This window comes from Lytechinus variegatus, chromosome 11, assembly GCF_018143015.1.
Source record: "Lytechinus variegatus isolate NC3 chromosome 11, Lvar_3.0, whole genome shotgun sequence".
NCBI classification, from domain to species: domain Eukaryota; kingdom Metazoa; phylum Echinodermata; class Echinoidea; order Temnopleuroida; family Toxopneustidae; genus Lytechinus; species Lytechinus variegatus.
The window spans coordinates 19,843,743-19,859,995 of record NC_054750.1 but is presented as its reverse complement, the minus strand read 5'-3'; the positions used below and the strand labels follow the sequence as shown (position 1 = coordinate 19,859,995).

At 36.2% G+C, this 16,253-nt stretch overlaps 1 protein-coding gene across 1 annotated transcript in view; it reads right to left on the bottom strand.

The window, feature by feature from the left end:
* Positions 1-1,486: 1,486 nt before the first annotated feature.
* LOC121423865 (WD repeat-containing protein 36-like) overlaps positions 1,487-16,253 on the bottom strand; it is a 34,829-nt gene continuing 20,062 nt past the window's right edge. Inside the window, exons 12-22 of the mRNA XM_041619378.1 lie at positions 16,128-16,242; positions 14,058-14,223; positions 12,773-12,881; positions 11,516-11,595; positions 9,928-10,035; positions 7,990-8,087; positions 5,793-5,974; positions 4,006-4,122; positions 2,878-2,965; positions 2,377-2,564; positions 1,487-2,020 (exon numbers count right to left, since the gene is read on the bottom strand). Of these exons, the coding sequence (XP_041475312.1) occupies positions 1,871-2,020; positions 2,377-2,564; positions 2,878-2,965; positions 4,006-4,122; positions 5,793-5,974; positions 7,990-8,087; positions 9,928-10,035; positions 11,516-11,595; positions 12,773-12,881; positions 14,058-14,223; positions 16,128-16,242 (1,401 nt within the window). The 3' untranslated portion in view covers positions 1,487-1,870. The remainder of the gene's footprint in view (positions 2,021-2,376; positions 2,565-2,877; positions 2,966-4,005; positions 4,123-5,792; positions 5,975-7,989; positions 8,088-9,927; positions 10,036-11,515; positions 11,596-12,772; positions 12,882-14,057; positions 14,224-16,127; positions 16,243-16,253) is intronic.

Sequence of the window (16,253 nt, the reverse complement as noted above, 5' to 3'; positions counted from 1 at the left end):
TTCATCCTCTTCAGTTGACCTCCAAAGGACTGTGGAACATATAATAGGTGAAACAGAAGACTCAAGACTGCAAAATCTCCCAATATTCCCACTCACAAATATCTCATTTTCGTGTAATTTCCTTTTCCTCATTCCCTCACAATCAGTCAAAAGACAGCCATCAATATTCTATATAACTTTTTTTTTGTTAAAACTGTCAATCAACAGTTCACTTTAATAAAAACCTGAAATACATACATGTACAATATGTATAGAGTAAAATATATCATTGATTTAGCAACAAGATTAAGTTGATCAACTAAGGACAGTTCTCACTGGAAAATCACAGATAGTTGTTTTTTTTTATATCTTTCTTCTTCTTCCCTTCCTTCATTTATTGATTTCTCTTTATTCAATAAAGAAACTACATGTGATATAGTTTCAGATGATGTATTTATATTTAATTTCTTCACAAACTTTAAATTTGTTGAAGATTCTGGACTCTATTCCTCAATAAATTTGATATGATATTAAGTGGGCCTAGTAACATTAACAATCAATCATATCAATGATTTAACTGTAAATCTACTTTTAAACCCCGTACTGATATTGCATTCAAATGTAAGTATGTATGCTAATATCATACATTTCATGCCACAGCCACCAGTATTCACAATTAGATCAAGAACTGGATTGAAAACAATGTATTTTTTTCTGCTTAAATTCAACATGATTTTTAGAAAAAAAAACATGAGGATAACAATGAAAATTTCATTTTTAATGACTGAGTACATGATTAGCATTTTAAATCCAATAATTTTTTCACCGTGTCTTTCGGAACATATATCCACACTGCTCTCGTTGTGTCAAAACCTTTCCATGAATGAATAGTCTTCATCCAGTCACTACATGACAAAGAACAGAAACTGATCTTCTTCCCAAAACCATATCAAACGGCTACTCTCTAGGAGACATTCTTCATGTCTATACCTAGCATCCCAATTCAAGCATTTTCTGGCAAATACTGGCAGATTCTTGATGCCAGTGGAACTTTCAACTTTTCTTTCTTCGTAGACAGAGTTTACACTTTCATAAGCAGCCATTTCCTTTTGACACTTTTGAAGTTAGGGCATGGAAATATAGTAGACTCTGTGTAAGTAAACCTTCCTTAACTCGAAACGTTACTTAAGACCAGAATATGCAAACGTGTCTATTCTTCATCTTCTTCATAAAGTCAAATAGATGTCTATGGTTTCATGAGATTTGACTAAGGTAGGGTCACCTGTCTATAGGAACCTCACCAATCAACCACCATCTAGATTCTCAGGCCCATGTTCTGAACTCTGGTTTAAAGTTGGGGTTTAACTATGGAGAGCCAATTGTAGCACTAATCACTTTTGGTAAATATGTAATTGATCAAATCATTCATAAATGTTCTGGGAATGATAACTGAAGTATTTTTTTGTTCATCATGGAAAGCGAGGGGAGCAAAAATAGTAAGTATAAGAAAAAAAATATCTGATATTTGGCTTTCCATAATTTAAAAAAAATTAGACCGGGTCTTATTAAAAAATGGGGTTCCAAATACAGGGCACTATGTATACACAGACGATATGTCATCATCATGACAGCTGATATAACTTTAACATTGATATTCAGAGACTCGGATGAAAACATAGTAAGTTAAGAGTGACCGTAAGAACGACTGGTGAACCTTTCTAACGCGCTAAATAATCACCAATGAACATTAATGGTGAAAATCGTTTACCATAAGAAAGGATCACCAGTCGTTCTTAAAGTCGCTCTTAACTTACTAACAGATTTATGAAACACCCGCCAGGTCCTACGGTCCATTGTTTAATGAAAAGAGTTCTCAGACCAATGCCATGGATCATATCTTAGCACTCTTCAAGTACTTGACAAGACATAGGCTTTGGTCAAAATGGCGCTGGATGCGTAACCATGACGACTCCTGTACTTCCGCTAGTGAGGAGAGCTCTTCTGCTAAGCCTGGATCTCTGGCTATCGAGGCCCCATGGAGCTAAAAAGAAAAAGAGTATATAAGAAACCGAAAGGGAAAAATGTAAGCAGGTTATCATATTTTGGCACCATATTGGGATTCAATGCAGAACATAAATGATTCAATAAATATCAAAATTCTTAAAAGAGGACACCATGATGAGTTTACTTTTCAATTTCTTGCCAAAAGGAAAGTATGACATGGCTGGGATTTGAACCCACGGTCCCCTGTTTCAGAGACGGGAGACTAATCCACTGGGCCACAACACTCCACATAAACAAACTTGAAATCAGATTCAAACGAAATGAAATAAAATCAAATTCAATTATGATAATGGAGTAAAATGTAAAATAAATATTGAAGACTGAAACATTTACCTTGAGGAAGAGAGCTAGATACGCCTGGATGAGTTCATAATCTCTACCAGTCGTCAAGCGATGATGAAGGAATGAGATAAATTGCCTCATAGCCAGCAACGACCCACCCCCAATAGGATCCAATGACCTCAGCTCCATGTCAATCTGAGATGGAGACAAGGACTTAAGGAACTTCAAGACTGCATCATCTGGGATTAAATAAAAAGTGAAACCCCGATTAGATAGTCTATATTATATGTTGAATATTAACATTTACCCTAATATCACAGTATGGGTAAAGAAAAGTCTACTTATTGGAGACGATGAGAATTGGCTGTGTAGATTGCAGAATTCTGACTTACTTTTGTCTACACATAAAAATACTGCAATTTTCAGAGCTGTGCATGAACAGGGATTTAGAATGTGATTTGCATTGGTTATCTTACTGTAATACTGCAGTATTGGTGTATATGGACAGGGTGTATATATATATGTTTTGAGAATTAATGATTTTGTACTCACAGTGCTCTGGGGTAGTCCCTTTCTCCAGAAGACTGCAAAGGTCAGATTTCATCTCCATACTGGATAGATTCAAGACTTGGGATGACGGCTAAATGCAGGATAAGAAACGGGCACAAACTAAACGATTAAAAGTCGATAACACAAGTTGTACTATAAAAAAAGAATTTTGAAATATCCTGCAGTACTGATTTGTGATCTAAATAGCATCTCTTTTGAGATGCAGTGTCATACGCAATGGGACATCTCTTTTAGAACAACATACAAACAGACATTTTATCAGACCTGCCAACCTCAGGGAATGAAAAACTATATTCTGTGATAAAAAAACCCCCCTGTATTTTACCCCCAAAAGTGTATTTCATAATAAAATGCTTGGAGCACCCGCTCATCGCGGCGCTCAAGCTGCATGCAAGCTAAAATGCGCAGTGCTCTTGCAGATGAAACAAAAAAAAACATTGAAACATGTGTATATCTTCACCCTGGTTCTAACAAAATGATTGAAAAAAAAAGTTACCTGAAATTAGATTGATCTAATAACCACATTTGTGTACGTTTTATGAAATAGAGACATATAGAGATGATTTTTCTCAATAAATAACGAATTTGTAAAAAAAAAAAAAAAAAATTTAAGAAAAAACGTACTGCCGTATTTCGGTTGTAAAAACGTACTAAATATGCCTAAAACGTACTGGTTGGCATGTCTGCTTTATATGCCAAGAAACTGGATCATAACGATAATAGCAACATTTAAGCTGTAAAATCTCATAACTAATAAAAAGACTCCATGCATCTGGATATCAGATGCAAACTGATGATTTACGGTAAAAACAACTCCATGCATTACAACATACATTCTTCAATGTACACAAACACTGAATTATAATATTACGGATAAAGGAGGGAGAGCTATAGAATCTCAAACAACATAGCAGTCCTCAAGAAGTTTCATCCCGACACCATACATCCTGTCGGACCATGACGATCGTGAACAGCTTTTTTTTTTACAAAGGCTACTTACTTGATTACATAAAAGAAGTGGGGACATTAGAATGGCTGGACTAAAAACCATACTCCACAACACGATCGCACAGTGGTATTGCAAAGCTGTGTTCAAGAGGCATTTCTTACCTTATCCATCTCACCATCAGTGCTTGCAACAAACTTTGGCGTCAGACCCGCTACAGTAGGGAGGAAGAAGGGAGCTGCCTTGGGCGCCTTTGGGGGTTCTTTTGGCTTGTTCCTTTTCTGATGATAAATGACAACGGATAGGAAATAAATCATTCACTCCAAGTTATGAAACGGTATTCAAGCGTCAACTGAGCCCCGTAAAAGAAGATTAGAAATTAATTTCTAATTTCTGAAAAAGTTAGAAATTAATCATAAGGCTGATATTCACAACTGACCACACATAATAATAAATGCAATCAATCGTACAAGTAGAAACCAGCCCTATGATGTGTTTAAAGCCTGTGTATAGCTTTGGTAAAGGGTCAATAATGTGATTGATAATCGAATATCATCTAATATGACAGTCTTACTGAAGCGTAGAGACCGTTAGATATTTTTCCAACTGCACTTCTCTGAGAAAATTTCAAATATTCAAATCTTGGATATATAGCGCCCTCTCTCGGCGATGCTTGTTTTAAATTAAAAAAATGGGCTTTCAAGCACTTATCTTATAAATTTAGTGATTAGATATCCAAAAGTTACAGACAAAGCACATTTCTTGAAAATTTCAGCCCATTCCATGATTTGGAATAGGATTTAATTGAAAGACAAAAACACACAGATATTTTAATTTGATCGGGTGACCCGATCAAGTTAAATTTCCATGTAAAATCGCAAAATTTATCCTGTAAAACACATTTTCATTTCATATCCTCCACATCATAACTGTTATAGGGCATATCCATTCGTATTAGCTAGCAATGAATTGGAATAGTGATAGGTGCATTTTGATGGATTTACCAAAACTATACACAAGCTTTAAGGCCTGAAATATATAAAGTTAAAAACATACTCTGATAGAATAATAACCAAAGTGTACCTATGTAGAAACTGAAGAATAAGTGGCAAAATCAAAATATTCTTGTAGAAAATCTGCCATAACTGAAGAATGAGCAAAATATTGTTGCTCTCCCGCCTCGGTTAAGGCCTTTTTTTCAACAAGCAATTATAATAGACTGTCCCACATCAGGTGCGGATCCGGCCTTATATTTCAGGCCTTAAACAAATTATAATTTCCTCCTATAAAAGCCTCTTAATTTACAGCCCTATGATCAAACTTTATTATATGGGGCCCAGCTGGAGATGCTATGGTCACTCTATTTTGAATGGAAATTGGGTGATCACCTTGGTAACTAATAAAACAAACAAAATTAAGGCAAATTGAAGATCGGCAAAGCAGATGAACACATGTGCAAGGGAGGATCCAGGGGGGAGGGGGGCAGGAAGGTGCAGGCCGAACCTGTAAAATATGAATATATATACTTGTGAACCACGTACAGAATTCATTCATTGCACAGTAAAATGAATGACGATCAGGCTCTGGATCCGCACCTGACGTGGGACAGTCTATTATAATTGCTTGAAAAAAGGCCTTAACTGAGGCGGGAGAGCAACAATATTTTGCTCATTCTTCAGTTATGGCAGATTTTCTACAAGAATATTTTGATTTTGCCACTTATTCTTCAGTTTATACATAGGTACACTTTGGTTATTATTCTATCAGATTATGTTTTAACTTTATATATTTCAGGCCTTAAACTTTGATAGACAAATGCTATAGGGTTTATTTCTGTATAACAGCACAAGAAAAAAAGGGGGAAAAATCTTGCAAGGCAAATGAGATGGGCACTGAGATCAGCCATTCTGGCATCCAAGGCCATATCCTAAATCCCTCATCCTAACCTTACCTTGATAAGATCTAGGTGCGTAAGACTCTGCCATCTTGAGTTAGGAAGCAGCGAAAGGGTAATCAATTCTTCTCCAAGCTGGTCTGGTGATTTAAACTCTGTCAATTCCTCCTCTTCCTCCTCTTCTTCATCACCCTCCATCTCTTCATCTTCATCCACAACATCCACTCCACTGGCTTGACCTTCATTCCGTTAGAATGGGGAAACGTATGAAAATACCTAACTTAACCCAGAAGAGTACAGTGTTTTGAAGCTTCTTGAATGCAAGCAATCGCACATTTAAAATAATTTTTAAAAATGTACTAAAACAGTTGATTCCATTTTCATTCATAGTACGGTGCTGCTGTTTCTGAATAAAAGCCATTCAACTTTAGTTAATCTTTACACACTATAAATTGGCAATGCAACAAACTTATATATCAAAGAATGTAATGAACTTTTTGACCTTTATCCTTATTAGATTAATTTCCCTCCCGTGTACATAAGTTAAAACCTAAAACAGTCCAGCTATTGCAAGAATAATGTATGTAATGACATCTTTGACCTTTTTTGTTTATTCATTGACCTTAAACCTTATTTCTTTATTTATCAAGAGAACGAAAAACAGACAGATGTGATTGCCTCCAGCGATCATATAGAATGGGCTGAGGCATAAAAATTAATTTTCCTTGTGACTCCTCGAAGTTAAAGGTTCTATGACACCAATTCCATCTTATTCTAGATACATATCTATTATTCGGTAGTTTTACTTGAAAAATACAAATTTGCCATCGGTTCCTGTGTACGACGAACCGGTGTTGAGTTATTCCATGGAAATGAACTTCAACAGGAACGCCCACTAAAATTTTCGAAAGGGTTGACCAATCGACCTGTCAATCACTGTGACGTCATCGAAGGAAGGCTTTCTCAGCTGTGCAGCCGGACCCCTAGTTATTGTACACGTTCCTCATGTAGTTACTGTTTCGACCGAGCTCATCCTTAACAGATTTTTAAAAGATTTTTCTGAGGTTTTGATCATGGCTGCACATCGTCATCAGCTGAGTCTGATTCTTCAGACTTTGAAGATTCAGGTTCTGAATATTATTCCAGCAATTCTAGTTATTTACTTTGAATCCACACGTGCAACCACAATAGGCACTTCACGCTCCAAAGTCAGCAACACTCAGCAGCTTCCTTCCCTGACGTCATAATTGTCGCATGATATACGAAACCAAATCGGGCTGAATTTTTGTGGGCGGGGCGAATTTGGCTCAATTTTGAATATAAAACTGCTTTTGAACCTGATGTGGGATGTTTTTCAGGTAAAATTTTGATGGAATCCTATTTAGTAACCACTAAGCTAACGAATAAATCAACATCTTTGCTGTGTTTCATAGGACCTTTAAAGGACAAGTCCACCCCAACAAAAACTTGATTTGAATATAAAGAGAAAAATTCAACAAGCATAACACTGAAAATTTCATCAAAATCGGATGTAAAATAAGAAAGTTATGGCATTTTAAAGTTTCGATTATTTTCAACAAAATAGTTAAATGAACGAGCCAGTTACATCCAAATGAGAGAGTTGATGACATCACTCACTCACTATTTCTTTTGTATTTTATTATATGAAATATGAAATATTGTTATTTTCTTGTCATTGTCATGTGAAATGAAGTTTCATTCCTCCCTGAACACGTGGAATTCCATTATTTTAACCTTTTGTGCTTCAGGCAAGGAGGTCCTAATCGTCAAATTCGTAAAAATTGAAATATTGTATAATTCAAACAATAAAAAACAAAAGAAATAGTGAGTGAGTGACATCATCGACTCTCTCATTTGGATGTAACTGGCTCGTTCATATAACTATTTTGTTGAAACTTTGAAATGTCATGAATGTCATAACTTTCTTTTCTTACATCCGATTTTGATGAAATTTTCACCATTGTACTTGTCCGATTTTTCTCTATTGATTCAAATCAGCATCTTTGCTGTATTTCATGGGACCTTTAAATGATTCTAAACTGCCATTTAAACATCCATCATGGGGAAATAAAAAAAAGAATGAAAGTAGCCCAAGGGGAGCATTTCATGAAAACACATTCAATGACTTGCACTGAAGACTGTTATAGGCTACTGAAATCCTTGCATCTGATTGGTTAAGAATGAATCAGTCAGTGAAAATCACTGACTGTTTGCTTCATGAAACACAACTCACCCTTTTCTGCACTCGTTCCAGGTAGACTGATAAGAGTGGGTACATAATCCTCAGGTAGAGATCTCATGCTTACATGGCTGTACAAAGTCTTGTTGGACCTGGGGGGTGTTTCACAAAGATTTAAGTATGACTTAGGCCGCACTTAAAGAGAAATTCTAGTAGTTGAAGTAAACACTGATTTCATGAGAAAGTCTGTAAAACCAGGCTTAATTGTCAGTATATCATCGAGGATCTAGATCTGGTACCGTTACATAAACTTAACTTTGTGAAATCTTGAAATCTATGCTGAAAAATGTTCAAACTGAAGATCACCAACACAGATAGGCACACGTGGGACAGTGTATTATTATTGCTGGAATAAAGACCCGACGGAAGTGACCGAATCCGCGCTCATTTTGCTTATTTCTCAGCAATTACACAATTTCTTCCAGAATCCTTTGGCACATAATTTTTATTCATACAAACAGACACTTGGGTGGTCATTATATTAGATTCTGTAAAAATTCATTTTGAGATCATTACCAATACTGGAATTTATCTTTAAATGCCGACGTGTACATGATGTGCAACGCGCAACCTTATTGATTGAAGCAGTAGTGTGCATCTTCATGACACGATCTGACCAATGCGGTCAAGCCTTTCATACCATATGCAACTCGGTATTTAAGTGCGACTACAAATCATACTTAAATTGTTGTGAAACAACCCCCTGATTTTGAAAGAATAGCATGTTATTAAGCAATCAAAAGGAGTGTGAATGATCACAAATAAAGAGCTGAAAAAAGCCGAAATTGAAAGAGATTCCATACTTTTGTACAGAGATAAGCCAAAATAAGCTGAAATTAAGCTAAAAATCAAAAGAAAAAATAGCCGAAGTCAGCTAAAAAGCTGAACTCTCATACCCCTGGTACAATCATCGAAACATTCCTTTTGAATCAGATATTTTTATGATTATCTTAAATTAGCATCTGTGCATGATATGATATTTGTTTGCAATGCAATGCAAAGCCGGGGTAATAATAATACCAGGGCCCGCTGGTAGGTTTTCGAAACTGAAATGGCTACCCTGGGTAAATATACCCATATTATTATTATTATTAATGCTATATCTTGAAGAGCTACTCATTAACCCTATCCAGCCCCGGCTGCTTTCCAGGGCCCCATCTTACAAAGAGTTAAGATTGATCCAATCAACCACAACTATGGAAAGCCAGCCACGTCAACATCTAAAATGCATGTTTAATCAAAATATTTTCTAGATATGTTATAAAGTTATACATCCATTGTTATTCAGTGTGCTTATCTTTGCTTACAAAGGACGTTGTGCAAATTTCCTTGGAGGAAAAAAAATTAAGACATTGTTGGATTTCCATATAGTTGAGGTTGATCGAAACAAATGTAACTCTTGGTAAGACAGGGCCCTTGATCCCTCAACCAAACTCTGAAATATGATTTACAATGACTTCTTGGGGGCAAATCTTATCAGTGTGAAATTAATTTCTATAGCAATTCCATGAAGTACGAAAATCTGACCCCTATGATTGTGGCCTTCCTAATTCAATCCGTCTCTGCATCTCCAGTTCATATGAACTCAAATGCTCTCCAACTATCATGGCTGGACAGATCATGAAGTGAAGAATGGATAAAAAAATGAGAATGAGACATCAAAATTGCATCAAAATTCATGAATTTCATATGAAAAAAAAAAACATTTTGAAGGTGTCATATAAACCAAATAATGAATTTTTTAATTCGTGCAATGGACAGAAAACTTCATTCGGTGAAAGATGAAATAATGATCCATTCAACAAGGCGTAGCCTAGTTGAATGGATCATTTCATCTTTCACCTCATGAAGTATTCTGTCCATTGCACTCATAAACATTCATTATTTGTATACTATATAGCCCTCTAGAGAGCAAACGTGGATGGGTCTTACCATAGATAAATTCCCAGATCGTCAACATGTGAGGTAGCCAGGAAGTCATTGGTCGGAGAGAGCGTGAGGCTAGTAACAGCTGCATCTACAAGGAAACAATCTATTAACCTGTAGGAGAGGATATATAGAGATTGAGAGTACGGTACCGCTAAACAGAAATACCTGTAATACAAGTATTTCAACCACCACCTCCACCAGCATCACAGACCTTCCAACCTCTGGGAATGAAAAACTGTATTCTGTGACAAAAAAAGCTGTATTTTCCCCAAAAAAGTGTATTTCATAATAAAATGCTTGGCGCACTTGCTCATCGCGGCGCTCAAGCTGCATGCAAGCTTAAATGCACACTGCTCTTGCAGATGAAAAAAAAAACATTTAAACATGTGTATATCTCACCCTGGTTTTAACAAAATGATTGAAAAAAAAAACAAGTTACCTGAAATCACATTGATCTTATAACCGTATTTGTGTATGATTTATGAAATAGAGACGTATAAAGATGATTTTTCTCAATAAATTATGACTTTGTAATTTTTATTTATTTTTTTTACAAAAAACATATTTTTTCAAGAAAAAACGTACTGCCGTATTTTGGTTGCAAAAACGTACTAAATACACCTAAAACATACTGGTTGGCAGGTCTGGTAGCACCACCATTACTACTTCCACCTCCACCACCAACACTGCTACTTTATTAAGCAAGCTGTAGGTTTGCTCTGTATAAATCATGCATACAAAATATATTGTGTTGAGGGCTCCGGCAGAGTAAGATTTTGGGAGCTTGTTTCATAAGGAGGTAGCATAACTGCGTATGTGGTAACATTTCATTTAACTCTTTGCCCGCAATGGACAGAAAACTCCTGCGCCACATTAGTTTCAAGGTGCAACCTACAGAGGGTTTGCATGGACTACTAGTATGCTAATTCAGCTCACAAAACTTTTGATTGGTTTATTGTAAAGAAAAGCCATGAGTTATTACAGTACAATGCGATGCACACATCACTATTGTGTATATGTGTATGAACGATAGACTGCACTCTGTGTATACTTATTGTGAATACAATGTGACTTGAGTCAAACTTGGCAGTCCGTTTTACGCGACTCTAGTCAAACAAAGCGGGCAAAAAGTTAAGCAATTTAACTTAGCACAATGATTTCTAAAACAGCATTCAGTGTTCCCAAAACAAAAGTTTTCTTTCTTAGTTTGTTATTTTGTAACTGTTGTTGCAATAGGTACTTGAACCATCCTCAATCTCTAATCGCATTTGCCATACATTCGAGAAGTAAATATAACGGTCAACGGTGATAGTTTTCAGCGGAAATGCATTCAAATCATTTGATTGTTTGACGTTTACTCCCAGGCCAAACCACTGGCATTACTATCACCACTACTGCTACTAAGAGGAATAAAGAAAAAAATTGAGAAGAAAGATAAACAGGGAGGGGGAATAAAATGAGGAAAAGGAGATGAAAATACAGCATAGGAATCTCTATGACTGCTGAAGTTAACATGGTTTCTTTATAAAAATTTTCCTGCCGTAAAAAAATACCAAAAAATGAAAATAACTTTCTTCTTTGCATAACTTACTTAGCAGTAGGAAGATCCCATGTTCTCACTGTACAGTCCATGGATGCGGTGATTAACCATCTAGCATCTTGGCTGAATGCCTGAGAAAAGAAGCAAAAAAGAAGAGATTTCGTCAGATCGGCTCTGATTCACAGTGGTGATTGTGAATCTATGGATTTGATTCTGATTTTGGTCACCTACTAGGCCATCACATCAAGGCTCAGTCACCCATATATTCAGACTCAGGACGGAATCGAGCAGAATCAGTTGGAATGAAAAAAAAAACTTGGGGAAAATCCTAACGCATTGGCAGACCTGAATAGCAGGGGAAAACTTAACCAGCGGGTGGACGAAGGACAGTTATTTCATTTCCGCCAATACTGCTTCATTCTGAATAAGTGTGACAGACCTTTATCAAAAATACAAATAATGCACAGGATAATCAATGCTTTCCCATATCAATCCATGAAAATGAGGAAAGTATCATTAAAAGCAAAATCGTTGAGCGGCACGCCTAACTAGAGGTGATCACATCTGCAGCAGAAGTGTGCATTAATAAGCCCTTTGTGTATTTTGCCTCATTTTATTTACCCAGTTCATTGAAATGAATTGTGATGTCACTTTACAGTGTAATTGTACATTTTGGATTGTACATATGGAGGATGCACAGTCAACATCCTGATTTCTTACATGTATGAACAAGCTCACTAGGCATTGCACAATTTGCATTTAAGTCTGCTTTTAAAAAACTCTCTGTTTTGTAAAAGTTTAAACTCTTTTGCAATTGTTTGCAAATTCTTTTATCCGCAATCATGAAAATTTACCTGTTGTTTGGTAAGCTATTGTTGGTGAGACTGCGATTTTGTCGGGTTTTGATCTCGCTACTCCAGTAACAATGCCAAGTACAACAAAGGCCTGACAAAGCTTGCAGTCTCAATTTGCATTTAAGTCTACTTAAAAAAAACTCTGTTTTGTAAAACCATCAAGTTTAAACTCTTTTGCAATTTTTAGAAAATTCTTTTATTCGCAATCATGAAAATTTACCTCTGTGTGTGAGATTGTTTGTGAGGCTTCAACTTTGTCAGGTTTTCATCTCGCTGCTCCAGCAACAATGCCACGTACGACAAAGGCCTGACAAAGCTTGCAGTCTCGCGAGCAAAAGCAGCAGGTATCTTCTCATGATCGTGGATAAAATAACGTTTTCTCACGGTTACACTCCAATCAGATGAATATTTCAATGATCTTTTGCAATTTAGCACCATAATATTGCAACCGTACCAAGTCTGTTATCCTGTTGTGATGTCCAGAGAACCTTCTGACTATCCTCTTCAGATCTGCATCTACTACGTGTACCGTGAAGTCATCCGTCCCAACGGCCAACATGGAACTAGGTAGTAAGGAGGACAGCATGAGTTCAATGAAAATATCATAAGAAATTAGAACTAGATAGATTCTCGACTGCATGCAGTCAAACATTATACCTCCATCATGTTCTCGACTGCATGCAGTCAAACATTATGCCTCCGTCATTGACAGATCAGGAGAATGTTACACACCAAACTTTTGGTCATTAATGATGTCTGCGACCTTGTCCCCCTAAATTATCTGGCATAATGGCGAACACAGGACTAAAGGCAGGTGAGCATAAATTCAATTAAAGGGATGGTCCGGGCTGAAAATATTTACATAGAGTACAATTCATTGAGCAAATTGCCGAAAATTTCATCAAAATCGGATAACAAATAATAAAGTTATTGAAGTTTAAAGTTTAGCAATATTTTGTGAAAACAGTGGTCATGAATATTCATTAGGTGCGCTGATGATGTCACATCTCCACTTTCTTTTGTATCGGTTATTACATAAAATCATATTTTTTTTTTCATTATTTCATACTTGTGTGAATAATATGTCTCCCTTATAATGAAATAAGTTGCAGCAATAAATATCTAGTGCACTAAATCAGTTTTCAATCCATTTTTTTAGTTCTTGGAGGAAAAAATTTGAATTAATCTTATTTCATATTATAAAATACAAAAAACAAGTGGAGATGTGACATCATCAGCCCACCTAATGAATATTCATGACGACTGTTTTCACAAAATATTGCTAAAGTTTAAAATTCAATAAATTTGTTATTTGTTATCCGATTTTGATGAAATTTTCGGCATTTTGCTCAGTGAATTCTACTCTATTTATTAAGCTATACATACTTTCAGCCTGGACCATCCCTTTAAAACATAAGACACAAGTAGAAAATGAGAAACACTGATAGATGGCTGCTTACATATATAGCAATCAATATTTTTGTGATCTAACCCACACTTTTTTCCCATTTCTCAGTTTACCTTGAAATTTCATTGCTACGCTTATATATATTTGAATTTCCTTTATATGATGAATGTATATAATTGGATTTAGTTTTGAAGGAAAAGAATAAATGAATTGATACTGCAGAAAACTAACTAAATTAAAAAAAAGTCAATAAGTTTTATGCCAATTTTTTTTTTGCTATGACAAGTGAACTTTCTCTGTGATCCCTTGAAATTAATCTGTTGCAACCTACCTTTCTCTATGCAGTAGCAACTGGTTGATAGGAACACTGAACTCCAGATCGTGAAGAAGGTGCTTCTTTTTGAAATGCCAGAATTTAAGATGACGATCCGCCGATCCTGTGATAACAACCTGGTTGAGGCCATTGATTACCAGACCCCGAATCGCTCCATCATGCGCTATGAGCCAAAGAAGTATAATCAATATTACAACAATATTCTAAAATATCATAGAAAATGTTTATTTGGTTCATTCAAGAGCTAACACTTTTAGTTACTTGACTGCTCAGACATAACAAAATAATAACGTACATGTAACAGGATAATAACCTTACGATTCGATAAATTCAAGTAAGAAAATGTAGAAATTCTGCTCAGTAGTCTATTTCCATAGTTCTACTTGATTGATAATATACAAACAAATTTATATGAAACTTTCTTTATCAAAGAAATACACTTGAAAGGAGAAAATAAGTCTTTTCTGAGCTTTGGATGAACACAAGTGGAATGCCTCTGGCCGTCTCACCTGCACCACGCGGTTCAATATAGCAGCAGTGCTGACTTTGAATACTACTCTAACTCGCACAAGATGTTCAGTGATACATGGTTACTCTTATGTCCACTTTTTATGAACTAGACCAATAAACTTACAGAGATATGATGGTTATTCAACAAAAAACCCCAACATGGCCAAAGTTCATTGACCTTACATGACCTGTGACCTTGATCATGTGACCTGAAACTCGCACAGGATGTTCAGTGATACTTGATTACTCTAATGTACAAGTTTCATGAATCAGATCCATAAACTTTCAAAGTTATGATGGTAATTCAACAGATACACCCAGTTCGGCCAAAGTTCATTGACCTTTGACCTTGGTCATGTGACCTGAAATGTGCACAGGATGTTCAGAGATACTTGATTACTATAATATCCAAGTTTAATGAACTAGACCAATAAACTTTCAAAGTTATGATGGTAATTCAACAGATACCCCCAATTCGGCCAAAGTTCATTGACCCTAAATGACCTTTGACCTTAATCATGAGACCTGAAACTTGCACAAAATGTTCAGTGATGCTTGATTACTATTATGTCCAAGTTTCATGAATCAGATCCATAAACTTTCAAAGTTATGATGGGAATTCAACAGATATCCGCAATTCGGCCAAAGTTCATTGACCCTAAATGACCTTTGACCTTGGACATGTGACGTGAAACTCATGCAGGATGTTCAGTGATACTTGATTAACCTTATGTCCAAGTTTCATGAACTAGGTCCATATATTTTCTAAGTTATGATGACATTTCAAAAACTTAACCTCAGGTTAAGATTTCGATGTTGATCCCTCCAACATGGTCTAAGTTCATTGACCCTAAATGACCTTTGACCTTGGTCATGTGACATGAAACTCTAATAGGATGTTCAGTAATACTTGATTAACCTTATGGCCAAGTTAGATGAACTAGGTCCATATACTTTCTAAGTTATGACTTCATTTCAAAAACTTAACCTCAGGTTAAGATTTGATGTTGACGCCGCCGCCGCCGCCGTCGCCGCCGCCGTCGGAAAAGCGGCGCCTATAGTCTCACTCTGCTTCGCAGGTGAGACAATAAACGTGTTGGCTCAGTTGGTAGAGCGTCCGCCTCACAACAGGGAGGTCAGGGGTTCAAAACCCGGCCGCGTCAGACCAAAAGACGTTAAAAGATGGGAGTTGCTGCTACCCTGTTTGGCGTTCAACGATTAAAGGGATAGAGCCTTGTCGATCTGGCGCTGCACAGTGGCTGCCGGGCCCACTATCAATTGGGCAAAGCAAATTTTCTGAGTATTTCATTTCATGTCTATTTCGAACAATAAAATATGGATGGATGGAATGCAGAATTTGGAGTTTACACAGCAGAAGACATTTTTTTTACATTTAGAATGCAAAAAACTTTGGGCACTGATTGAGACATTGACAATAACATAAGTGTATCAATAATGAACACATTTAATGAACATTTAAATGAAAGAAAAACAAACAAAAAAGTTTCAGTAATAACCATCTGATAAGATCAAATGAAGTCGACAGGAAAATCTCACCTTTAGGGTCACCACAGGATCCTCTATGAATGCCTGATTGTATGTTATACAGATCAGCATCACCCGTACTCCAGCCAACGGCTACAAAGTTTCCACATGATGATATATCAACGGCCTATACAAGAC